The 13,578-nt window shown below is 46.6% G+C and overlaps 1 protein-coding gene across 1 annotated transcript; it reads right to left on the minus strand.

Annotated features, from left to right (window-relative positions):
* marcksl1a (MARCKS-like 1a) lies at positions 1-2,881 on the minus strand. The gene is made up of 2 exons (XM_083684148.1): positions 2,612-2,881; positions 1-1,378 (listed from the first exon to the last, which is right to left on the minus strand). Exons 1-2 carry the CDS (start codon positions 2,693-2,695, stop codon positions 833-835), a joined length of 630 nt encoding a protein of 209 aa, XP_083540274.1. The 5' UTR covers positions 2,696-2,881; the 3' UTR covers positions 1-832.
* Between the last annotated feature and the right edge of the window lie 10,697 nt (positions 2,882-13,578).

Genomic DNA, 13,578 nt, shown 5'->3' on the forward strand with positions numbered 1-13,578 from the left:
ATCAAACATTTATTTACCCTTATTAAAAGTTACAATAAAACCATGAACATCTTTAAACGATAGCAAAATAAAGAGAACCAAAAATATTGGCCAAAACATATGTACAGAGACAAATTGCAGATAAAAAGCTCACATTTTGTACACGACCCCAACCCCTGCATCATAAACTCTGAAATGTGAACACTGCAAGACTCAGAAAGCTCAAATGTGGTTTTAGCCAGAAAAGAATCAAAATGCACAAACAAAGACATAGCTTTCTCCAACTCCCCTTGAATTTTGTTTTTCTATACAGCACAAAATACTTGAAATTTGGGGGTAAAACATAGGAATGTAGAATTCTAAAAATTAATAAGATCTTTTGAAACGTTTATGTGTCCATATAACAGTCATTTCGAGTCTAGGAGATGGTCTGCCCTGCTCCATAACCGTTGTCGATTTTTAGATCCCAAAAGATGAGAAAAAAAAATGTTGTTATAGGGCTGCCACACTGTTAAAAGGATGCTTTTCCATGAATTGGGAAAATAAGTCAGTATTCCTGATTCGTTCTACATCCAATCCAATACCTTCCCCACACGCCTGTTCCTGTGTGTACCATGAGGGGGCGACATAAGCCAACAATTTCATCATGAGAGGGCCCGGTGAGATTCTGTCAGTAGAGAAATGATAAAGGCAGTGAACTGGTGGCTGAATCAGCAAACGTGATATATCCTTCTTCATTTGTCTTCTTTTGTAGTTTTGTTTATAACTTTAAGAACGTGGCACGAGTCTCTCATATATATATTTATATACTTTAATCTTGGAAAAACAGTTCAGGTGCCGTGACGGGGCGCGGTCACTCTGCCTTCTGCTCGGCCTCGGAGGCTGCGGGTGTCGTGACCTCGGCGGGGGCGGCGGCCTCCTCTGCCTTGGCTGCCTCTGTGGGCGGGGCCTCCTCTGCCGGGGTGGACTCTGCAGCCTTGGCCTCTCCCTCTGGGGCCGGGGCAGCCTCCTCTGTAGCCTCCGCCACAGGCTCAGCAGCCAGCGTCTCCTCTTTGGTCTCCTTGGCCGCGTGGCCGTTCTCCTCTGGCTTCTCCTCCGCCGTGGGAGAGGCCGCCTCCTCCTTGCCCTCCTCGCTGGTCTTCTTGCTCTTCTTCAGCGAGATGCCCTTGAACTTGAAGGAGTTTTTCAAGGAGAACTTCTTCTTCTTCTTGGCATCCTTTGTGGCTTCTCCCTCTGGTTTGGCAGCCTCTCCCTCTGCAGCGGGGGCAGGCTCAATGGCGTCTCCGGCACCAGTCTCGCCCTCTTTGGCCGGCTCAGCCGCACCGTTTCCATCGGTGACGGCCGCATCCCCATCAGGCTTGGCAGAGACATCGCCATTGGTTTTGACATGTCCGTTCTCCTGTAGAAAACAGCAAGAGAACCATTTATACTCATACACTGGTTGCTGGAATAAACATAACATATTGACTCTTTCAAAGAAAATGTACAACATTGTATTAACCCATTCATTGATGTTTTTGGTCCCCGTCGAGGAGTGAATGGGTTCATTCCATTCCGCAGCTGTGTTACATTACCGGTGTCAACCACAGGGGGGCAGTAGTGGTCCGTGACAAACATTGGCGCAGCAAGCGGAGTTTGGAACAAAGGAATCCCGACCGAACCTGACTGACGCTCTTGTCTAGCTTCATTTCTACATTTTACTACCTTTCAGCCACACTACCAATACGAGCAGTACACGACCACAGACTCGACACCGCCTCGTGTAAACTTTTTCGGTTCAAACGTGTGGGGGTATATTACTATCTACAATGTACGATAAAGAAACAGTCAAAATTAAACACCTGACTACCAGAGTTCGCGAATAAACGGCCAACAGCCCAATGAACGGTAGACTGCCACTTCTGCCATTCGGGTTGCACCCATTCTACAGCTCGTGGCCTCATCTAACCATGCCACACGGTGGGTGTAAAGTAAAAGGGTGTGTGATGTGAACATGTGGCCTGACTCTACAGGGGTTTTTAAAAAATCCCTAAATTGTCTGAGTGTGTGTCAGCAGCAGACACCGCTGGGCCACGTGCACGCGCCCGCGCGCTTTGTTTGCAACTCAGCAGAACGCGCCGACCCCGTCTGCGTCTTTCCATCTTTTGTCCGGTGAACGGACGATTGTCGTTGGTCTTCCCAACAACTAAAACAATGTTCTCGAGTCAATACACTTCCACTCAGGTAAATGCTATACCGTTAAGCGTAAATCAACGCTACCCTGATGAACATACCGGCCATCGATATATTATGGTTAACTCTGACCGTCGATCATGGTGTGGGTTGGCGTGGCAGTGGCACACGTCGGTTTGGCTAGCCACCCGGTTAGTTAGCCAGGTTAGCTAGTGACCAAGCACCCAATAATACGCACAGTTCAATCGAAATGCGGGTATCTTTCTCTCCGCAGTCAATACATTTTTTCAAAATTCCGTTTTTCATTCAAATTCATGTTTTAATGAGTCTAAAACGGTTCAGAGTAGAACCTCCCACCAGAACAGTTGAGAGCAGCGTGGTTCTAACACGTTGTTCGTGCAGCCCCACGGTAGAAGTGGGTGTGTGAGCGTCGATGGATGCGCCCCAAATGGGATCTTACCTGTCCGTTAGTTTTAGCAGCAGCCGGGTCGGCCACGGCTTTCCCCTCCACAGCTACTCCACCCTTGGACAACTGAGCTCCCATCTTCCTTTAGGTTTTCGAGAAACAAAAAATAAAAATCTAAAAGAAAAACCTCGAGAAGTTTGGTAATGAAAAGTCCAGCCCAATGTTACGTTGATCTTGCCCGATAAAAAATCCTTGTTGATCCCCTTCCCTTACGTTTGGAAAGCAATGCAAAGTTCCCCGGCTTGAACAACGAACCTCACGGCTGCAGAGCGCAGATTAAAGAATACCGAGGCTACAAGTGTGACTATTTCAACCGCGCCTCAAACCCGGGTGAGACTCCACCTCTGGGCGGGGCAGCACGGACCTACCCAATCAACAGCCGTGGCTTGGAATCTCTCTCTCCCCCCCCCTCCCCCGCCCCCTGTTAGAGACATAGCTCTTGTTTCTCCTGATGATATGGGATATGGTGACATTAGAGGAGGGATTTTTTTATTTTTCCTAATTTTGTAAACCTTGCAAAAGGCAATAACTCAACCACCCATAACCAAAAAAAGGGGACAAAAGCATCTATTCTCTCAGTAAGCCATAGCTGAATCATTTCCTCCCCTAATTCAGTTCAATTGCATCACAGCTTTCACCAGACTGTACATTTCTGATACTCATTATAAACATAGAGCTGACTCATATTTTAATCCCATAGTCTTGGTGTTCTTGTGTTCTATTTTCTAGATCTTGAGTATTAAGAGAAATATAACAAAATACTTCCTTATTTACAGGCTGTTATTGGGGGAAAAACCCCAGCGGTGTGAAAATATCTTTTAACAGCGAACACATGCCAGGAATTGTAATTGCCCTTTCTAGACAGTGTGGTGAAAGCTGACCTGCTTTCAAAGCGAACTCATTATGTAACATATGGAGGGGCTAGCAGAAGCGAGGATGATGCTGAGCTGTGTTGCCCATGACAGACACACAGAGCCTGGACACACGTGACACATCTTGGCCAGGGATCTGACTGATGTTTCTCTGATTCCTGACCGTGCTATTCCATGTATTATGATTTAAAACGTAACTTTTGGGGAATGCTGTCCTACGCTGGAGCAGTCCTGCTCCAGCCTTGAGATGGCATTTGTGTGTTGTGCATCCCCCCCAAACCACTGTCATCCCCATGGAAAGTCACCTCCGTTCTTATTGACGACCCCCTCAGCCACCCCCACTCTACCAGGGCTAGTGTGACCTATTCTGATGAAAGACCACAAGATCATAGCATGTTAAAGGACATTCAACCACAGACCAAAGTAGATGGCTCCTCTTGTAACTGCACAGGGATCAAAGATCATGTGTTAGGTCAAATGGTATGAGAGAGAGGGCTGCTAGTCATGGGATAGGGTTGGAGATGGGTGTATGAGTACATGCCTGCAGGCTGACACATGGACTCGTTGACTGTCCCTTCTTCAAATCATTCGTACCACATTCTGAGGACATTCTCTCATTGTTATCCATGAGCATGACACATCCCTGTGAGTTCTATATGACTAGTTTATAGGACTTGATTGAGTGGAATTTATGATTTCCTCCAGCTAGGATGCCTCTCGATGTTTCCTGTTGAAATTTAGCCCCTTTTTGTGGTCCATATGCCCCCCCCCCCTCCGTTGGGCCAGCCGATGACACAGACCCCCCCACCCCAGCAGTGGAATGCCTGGTATGCATACGCCACCCAGAGCATGATCTGCCTCCTTTGAGTGGGCTGAGATTCCCAGAGCAGAATAGACCCTCAGGGGTTAAAATTCCAACCCCCCCCCGTCCCCCCCACCAAGTCCCCCCCCCCCCCCACCCCCCACCACGACCACAACTCAGAAAAAGAGAACAAATGCTTGAAAGATGTTCAAAAATGGCCTACTCCTCTTTTAACCCCCCCCCCCCCCCCCGCACACACACACACACACACACACACACACACCCTATTCATTGTAACACTTACGCGTACCACAATCATCCCTTTGGAATTCCTCATCACTTTCTGATGTGGGGTTTCAGAATGAAGGCTTTATTAAGACGTGTGTAATTTTGTCCTGTCAGATATCAAAGGCTCTTTTGGGGTCTGGAGATGACGGCTCACTGAACCCAGATGTCCCTGTCCTCACCCCACTGTTCTCCCCTGCTGAGAAATTCACATACCCATCTTGAGGGATCTGTGTGTGACTCTGATCAGCACATGTGAAGAAAAGCATCAACTGAAAGTTGTCAGATATATAGGGATGGTGGTTAGAGATACTTTAGAGAGCAACAGATGACTGGCAAGAAAAATAAGGTTCGCTGAGTTATGTAAAATGTGATTTTAATGATATTGTATCAAAGGAAATACCACTTCAATTAACTTTACATTCTCCTATGAGTAACACACACACGCACGCACACATGCACACACACACACACACACACACTCCACTTCAAAGTAATGAGGCCTGATTTTCTTGTGAGAAGAAAATTAGAGTGTTTGTCAGAGGTCTTGCTACTTATTTCTGTCACTAACATGGTGCTTCTCCTCTCTCCACAGTTGTCTTTGACACAGTCAAAGCCTCTGTTTGTGAGGTTGCCCATATCTCATGCCCTGACACAGGATGAGCTCTCTACCCGCAAAAAGACGCCATTGTTCCTCTCTCAGCAAGCCAACAAGTAGAGGGAGTAGAGAGAAAGAGAGAGAGAGACGGGGGTAGATGAAGGAATCTGAGAGACTTCTCTGGGGGTGTTTTTGAGAGAGGGAGGAAAAAAGTTATGGTTAGTGACAAAGTCACCTTGAATAGATCGCTTGAGCATATCTGCTCAATGAATATGTAATTTCCCAGGGTTCCCTAATTTGTCAACAATTCATGCATACAGAATCACAAAAACAACAGAACGCAGGCTGCTTCCTGTGGTTTTTTTTCCCTGTGGTTTGTGAGAGAAAGATGACTACCAATTTCTCACAGTTAATGACCAAATACCACAATACCTACTGGAATTCCTCCTATGAGGCGTATTCATATATTTTATTATAGTGTGTTATATGAGAAGCAGAACATGTGAGAGCAGTGAGGACTACATATACCCTATACCACTATATAGCCCCCTGTCAAACACTGAGTTCATCATTACCACACGATATCTGTTCTGTGAATTAAGACATACGTTATAGGGAAGCAATACAAATGAAAACTCTACCATGACAAAAGTGTGATATCTTTTACAGCCGTACTTCAACAGGGTTATGGATAGACTGGTTTCCAAACATCCGCCATTTGCATGGCTGTATATCTAATGAGAAGAGTCATCAGGTGGCCCATCTGCATGAATAGAAGTCAGTCAACACTTCAACTGAATGCCTGTTGTCATGCTAATATATTTGATCAACTGGCTTTATTGACTGGAAAAGGTGGTAGACAGCAGGCGACCACAAAGCCCAACAACAAGACAACACCAGTTTTGGCAGAGAGAGAGAGAGAGAGACAGAGAGAGAGAGAGAGAGAGAGAGAGAGAGGGCTGCTAGAGATGTATCTGTCTGTCTCGGCTAGATTTGGTTGGGCTGCTCTCAGAGGAGGATGATGAGGGGAGGCTCGCTGGATGTCCAATGTTCAACCAGGCATGGCCTGACTCCACAGAGGGCCGTGCTGACATGTTTCTCACCTCATTGATAAAATGCTTTTTCCAAGGGCGGGGGTGGGGGGGTGGGGGGTAAAGAAACACACAACGGATACCCGCTCCAGAGAAAACTCCAGCAGTAATCAGCCTTGTACGTGCAGACTGGCCTGCGCTCTCTTTTCACTCTCTCTCTCTCTCTCTCTCACTCTCACACTCTCTCTCTGTCTGTCTGTCTGTCTCTCTCTCTCTCACTCTCTGTCTGTGTCTCTCCCTTTCTCTTCACTCTCTCTCTCACTCTCTCTGTCTCTCACTCTCTCTGTCTGTGTCTCTCCCTCTCTCTTCACTCTCTCTGTCTCCCACTCTCGCACTCTCTCTCTGTCTCTGTCTCTGTCTCTCCCTTTCTCTTCACTCTCTCTCTCACTCTCTCTGTCTCTCACTCTCTCTGTCTGTGTCTCTCCCTCTCTCTTCACTCTCTCTGTCTCCCACTCTCGCACTCTCTCTCTGTCTCTGTCTCTCCCGCTCTCTTCACTCTCTCTCACTCACTCGCTCTCTCTCTCTCTCTTCACTTTCTCTCTCTGTCTCTCTCTCTCCCGTGTAGCCGTCGTTGCACATGTGTGTGTGTTGAGGCGGTAGACTATCCTCAGCTCCTTGATACGCGCCGCCTCTCTACTTCGCCGTCACGGGCAGACATACCAGCAAAAGCCGGTTGCCATGGAAACTGCTCCATCTATCGGAGAGTCGTCCATGTTGTGAAGAGGAGTCGTTTTGGTATGTTGCTGATCCTCATGAGGGAGGAGAAGAGGGGGGGGGGGGGGGGGTGTAACAGGATATGGATTCAATGTTCTGTTTTGTTTTCCTTATCGTGTTGGGTTTGTTTATCCCGGGATGACTGTGACTCCCGTCACATACACAGAGGAGACTCAGAGGGTTGGGGGATGGTTCTACGCTCCTCTCCAACCAGAGCGCTTGTGACCACAGGAAGAAAAAAAAATGTGCTGGGGTTTTCCTCTTAACCCCTTTACCCACTGACCAGGCCTATTTCTCTCCATTTTCACCCCTCGGTTGCCTACCTTCCTTCTCTAGTCTGTCAATCGAACCCACTCTCTCTTTCTCTTTCCCTGTATTTCTGTCTCTCCCTGCACCTCTCTATAGCCTCCTTCCTTCTCAGTCTGTGTGTTGCCTCCCTCCCTCTCTCTCTCTCTCTCTCTCTCTCTCTCTCTCTTTCTTTCTGGGCTCTGTTTTAACAGCGTAAAAACAGTCTTCGCCCAAAACGCGACGAGACAGAGAAGAGTGCTCATTTCACCTGTTACTGCCGAAACCAATTGCCAATATGGCTGACCTTTGGACTGACAATAGAGCCCTTTGTCTTTCTCTCTCTCTCTCTCTCTCTCTCTCTCTCTGTGTTTGTTTCTTCTTCTTTCGTCTCTGTCTCTCCCTCTTGATCTGTCTCCTCTGTCTCCGCCCCAGGTAGGGTGGCGTGGCTCATTCTGTGCAAATGAAACCAATTATGCCTCTTTTGTATCTGTTGTCATAACATTGAGGCCAGTCAGGTTCAGTTACAGGGCACATAATGTCACGTACGTACACACACACACACACACGCACACCTCTCTCTCCCCTGTGTACTGTCTGCGAGGTAAGAAGGGATGAATCAGAGGGGTGAGAGAAATAGAGAGAGATAGGGAGGAAGGAGCAGAGGGATAAAGGCCGGGGGAGAGAGAGAGTGGGGGTAGGGTAGGAGTGACGGGTGAGTGTCTGTGTGTGTGTGTGTGTGTGTGTGTGTGTGTTGAGGACACACTCCTGTAGTAGGGCAGCTCATCCCCACTGGCAGTGGAACTGCAGCGTTAGTGGGTCAGTGTGCCATCATCTCATTCATCAGCACCACAGTCATCTCTTCTTCCCTCTCTCCCTCCTTCTCTCCATCTATATCCCCCCCCCCCACACACACACACACATAGTACAGTCATTTCCTTATCTTCTGAGACACACACAGAGAGAGATGCAGGGGAGGATGGGGAGGTAGAGAGATTGTTGGGTTGCTGCTGTAGCAGAGAAGACAGAACAGCAGTGGAGGGGAGATATTCAGGCTCTCGTTGCAGAAGCGATTGGAGGTATATGGCCGATGGCGATGTGAAGAAACTTAGTCATTTTATATCTACAGTAACTTGACTTGATGTGACCTTAGGTTATTTCCCTACCTCCTATCTCTCTCTCTCTCTCTCTCTCTCTCTCTCTCTCTCTCTCTCTCTGTCACTCTTGCTATCCAGGTGAAACCAGTTTGTGAAGATGCAGAGATACCCTGACAATGTGCTATATCTCAGGACAGCTTAGCATTATATATATTTTTAACAGCACAATTGCCGTTCAGCTGTTTAAGACACCAACTCTACATATGACACACATGCATACACACACACAGAGAGAGAGAGAGAGAGAGAGAGAGACAGAGAGAGACAGAGAGGGAGAGGGAGAGAGAGAGGGGTATAGTGTGCTCAGCGCTGTGTGTCTGTTTTTTGCTGGCTAGCTGTTTATGCGTTTGTGCTTGTGTGCACTGCCAAACGTTGGAGTTTGGTATATCTGTGAGATCATCATTCTGAGCCCCCCTCCCCGTTCCCTGCTCTCTGATTGGCTGAGCCACTCTCCCCTAGCCCTGCCACTGTGACTCCATTGTGATGCAGATTTGGGGATTGGGATGGGGGGATGGGTAGGAGGGGTTTGTGAAGAGCTCTCTGTAATGGGGCTTCGGGTGGTGTTAAGTATGACCTGGCAGCCCTGCTGTGTCTTGGCGGGGGGTCTGGCGTAGGCTGGGGGAGGGGAGGCAAAGAAGGATATCTAGAGTGCTCCCCCTCTCCAGCAATCCGTGACACTGTGTATGCATGACTCAAACATCAAATATCACATTACGTACCTAAAAATCCACGTGTGCAGGCAATCTCATTTGACGATGCTTCAGTCAAGTTGAATACGACCATTCTCTAACGAGAGAAGAACTGATAGTTAGAGATTTAGATGTGTGGATACAATAAGCTCAATTCCAGCTCAGAGGCAATGTTATTGTTCTCCTGTTCTCAAAGTCACAGCTTATAAAGCTGGCCGCCAAAGGGATTACACTGATATTGAGGTGAGAGAGGGTTGTCTGAAAGGGATATTTAGTAATTTTCCTGGCAGAGTTCTAGGGAAGAATGTTTAGCATTTTTAGTAGTACTGACAGTGAGGGGTGTGTGTGTGTGTGTGTGTGTGTGTGTGTGTGTGTGTGTGTGTGATGGGGGGGGGGGGGGGGCTGTCTGATTCTTACAGCGTCTGCAGCTTAAACGGTGCCCAAGCTCTTTCCAGCTGTCATAGAATAATCCAGTCCTCTCTCTCTTTCCCTCTCTGCCGTGATATTGACTTAGCGGTGTGGCAGCAAATCAAACCTTCAACCAGACTGCATACAAAACTGCCTGTGCTTCAATTACCATGCAGCCAGTCACCTCTCTATATCCTCCCCAACAGACAGCTCAGTGTGGAAACACAGACAGTTTGCTGGAGAAAAGGCCCTCCGGTGAAAGCCTGATAAACGTATGGAGTCGATACATGGGCATTGTGTTTTAATGAGGCGTGTGTAGGATGGGTTGAATGAGTCCACACACACACACACACACACACACACACACACACACACACTTATATCACTGAGAAGCAGTGTTGTATCTATTGTTAACCCCTGCTCTCTTGTTCCTCCCTGGTCGATCATTTCATTGGATAAGTCATTAAAGGGGACTATTTTAGCCACGTAAAAAAACAGTATTAGCAGTCCGAACAGTGGCCGCTGGAGAGGGGCGCGAGGAGGCGTGTCTGAAATATTCGTGCTATTTTCAAGGCCAGAATGTTTTCCGGCACAACCGATGGTACTTGACCTGCTCATTGTTGTGAACAAATTGCCAATGTGCCTGCGTTTGGACTTGCGTCCGTGAGTATGTATATCGCACATGCACACACACACACAATTCCCAGTCGCAGCAGTCAGATCACACTTATGAGAGTCATCAGTGGATTCTCACAGTCTTTATAAAGAACCGATGGCCAAATCAGCACATTAAGCATGTTGCACAAATAGGATCATGGAGGCTACATGGTTCAAGTAATCGCGGCTGAGGCTTGAGTCAATCCCATGTGAATGTAAATTGACTGGTGAACTGACCAGAGAGAGAGAGAGGGAGGGAGAGAAGGAGAGAGTGAGAAACGGGGGGAGAGGGAGAGAGAGAGAGAGAGAGAGAGAGAGAGAGAGAGAGAGAGAGAGAGAGAAAAAGAAAGAGAGAGAGTGAGAGAGAGAGAGAGGCTTACTCTAGCTCCCCCAGCTTTGCTCTGATTCATTATTCGGTTGTCATTTTGCTCCAATTTTCCTTTTTACCCATCTGCCATTGCAGCTGGGTTGTCATGGAGCATCATGGTAGTGTGTTGAGCTTGTTTGAGTGTGACCTATTTTTAACCCCGCCCCCACTATCTATCTATTGCCCCCAATTCCCTCTCTTGCCCTCCTACAGTTTATCAAAACATGGTTGCATAAAAAACAGCCCTTAAATGTTGTGTCTTTACTTGCAGTGCCAGCAGTGTTTCTTTTCTTCTAAAACGATTTAGATTTCTCTATGACTCGCTTATTGAAATAAACCAATGATTAACGGAGAGTCATTGCGTTTTCCCGCTTGACTCTTTTGTGATGGAACGTTAAGATACACACTGACAACATGAAGGGCAGAAAAGGCAGAGAGAGACTGAAACTGTGGGTGTGTGAAGATGCTGTATCAACCCCTAATTAACCTCCAGACACAGCCAAGCCAACACACCTCCTCCTTCCTCTTTATTCAGGGATCTGGGCAGTCGCCTGGGGAACTCAGGTGTCAATCATGCTAATGAGGTGAGGAGTCTCCAGCCTGAAGGTCCGGTCAGCTCAGTTCATCCTGGATCCCTCTCCTCTCTTCTCCTCGTTCTCCTCGAACTGTTCACACGGTCAGCTAGCACTGACCTCCACTAGCCTGGCCTGGCTAGCCTAACCTAGCCTAGCTTAACCTAAAATAACCTAGCCTAACCTAACCTACAGTAGCCTAACCTAACCTATCTTACCTTTCCTAACCTAACCTAACTTAGCCTAGCTTAACCTAACCTTCAGTAACCTAACCAAACCTACAGTAACCTAACCTACAGTAACCTAACCTAAAGTAACCTTGGCTAACCGAGCCTAACCTTCAGTAACATAACCTATCCCATAGTCTAACTTAACCTAGCCTAACCTACAGTAACCTAACCAAACCTAATCTAACCCAACCTACAGTAACCTAACCAAACCTAACCTAACCTACAGTAATCTAACCTAACCTACAGTAACCTAACCTAACCTATCATAACTTAACCTAACATAACCTAACCTACAGTAGCCTAGCCTAACCTAACCTAACCTAACCTACAGTAACCTAACCTAACCTAACCTAACCTACAGTAACCTAACCTAACCTAACCTAACCTAACCTACAGTAACCTAACCTAACCTACAGTAGCCTAACCTAACATAACCTACAGTAGCCTAGCCTAACCTAGCCTAACCTAACCTAGCCTAACCTACAGTAACCTAACCTAACCTAACCTAACCTAACCTAACCTAACCTAACCTAACCAAATCTAACCTACAGTCACCTAACCTAACCTACAGTAGCCTAGCCTAACCTACAGTAGCCTAGCTTAGCCTACCCTACCCTAACCTAGCCTAACCTAGAGTAACCTAACCTAACCTAACCTAACCTAACCTTACCTAACCTAACCTAACCTAACCTAACCTAACCTTACCTAGCCTAACCTAACCTAACCTAACCTAACCTAACCTAACCTAACCTAACCTAACCTAACCTACAGTAACCTAACCTAACCTACAGTAACCTAACCTAACCTACAGTAGCCTAGCCCAACCTACAGTAGCCTAGCTTAGCCTACAGTAGCCTAGCTTAGCCTACCCTAACCTAGCCTCGCCTACAGTAACCTAACCTAACCTAGCCTAACCTAACCTAACCTAACCTAACCTACCCTAGCCTACAGTAACCTAACCTAATCTATCCTAGCCTAACCAAACCTAACCTACAGTAACTTAACCTAACATAACCTATCATAAGCTAACCTAACCTAACCTACAGTAACCTAACCTAACCAAACCTAACCTACAGTAACTTAACCTAACATAACTTATCATAAGCTAACCTAACCTAACCTACAGTGACCTAACCTAACCAAACCTAACCTACAGTAACCTAACCCAACCTATCATAACCTAACCTAACCTAACCTAACCTAACCTAACCTAACCCAACCTATCATAACCTAACCTAACCTAACCTAACCTAACCTAACCTATCACAACCTAACCTAACCTAACCTAACCTAACCTAACCTATCATAACCTAACCTATCATAACCTAACCTATCATAACCTAACCTAACCTAACCTAACCTATCATAACCTAACCTAACCTATCATAACCTAACCTAACCTAACCTAACCTATCATAACCTAACCTAACCTAACCTAACCTAACCTATCATAACCTAATCTAACCTAAACTAACCTAACGTAGCTGAACCTAACCTACAGTAACCTAACCAAACCTAACCTAACCTACAGTAACCTAACCTAACCTACAGTAACCTAACCAAACCTAAATTAACCTACAGTAACCTAACCTAACCTACAGTAACCTAACCAAACCTAAATTAACCTACAGTAACCTAACCAAACCTCATTCCTACAATAGATGAGAATTGATTGCATGGCCAAATAAACAATAAGTCTTCTTCTTCTTCTAACCTAACCTAGCCTAGCCTAGCCTACAGTAACCTAGCCTACCCTTACTTAGCGTAACCTAACCTAACCTACAATAACCTATCCTAACCTAATCTAACCTAGCCTAGTCTAACCTAACCTAGCCTAACCCAGCCTAATCTAGCCCTGCCTGATGGGCTGATTGGAGGTGATTGATTAGCCATTGATCAGTCATGAAGGGGGCAGCATGGTGGTGTTGTTGGGAGTAGCGATGGGGGGCGGGGGGGATATTTACGGTCATGTCTCATCAGGGAATGGGTGCAGTCAGCCTCCGGAGGATTTACTGTTACTGCCGGTATTATTCCCTCATACATTCACTCCTTGTCCCAGCCTGAGGAACAGCCCTGGCATACACATACATAAACACAAAGCAGAAGTCATATATCTCCAGCTGACAGGTACAATATGAGAGATACCTGCTTCTCTCACGGTGGGAATCGACGAAAAAACACCTTCCTCGCTTCCAAAGGGAGACGTCAGACGCCGGTAACAGCCAATCTGTTCT

This window comes from Argentina silus (assembly GCF_951799395.1).
Source record: "Argentina silus genome assembly, chromosome: 13".
NCBI lineage: Eukaryota > Metazoa > Chordata > Actinopteri > Argentiniformes > Argentinidae > Argentina > Argentina silus.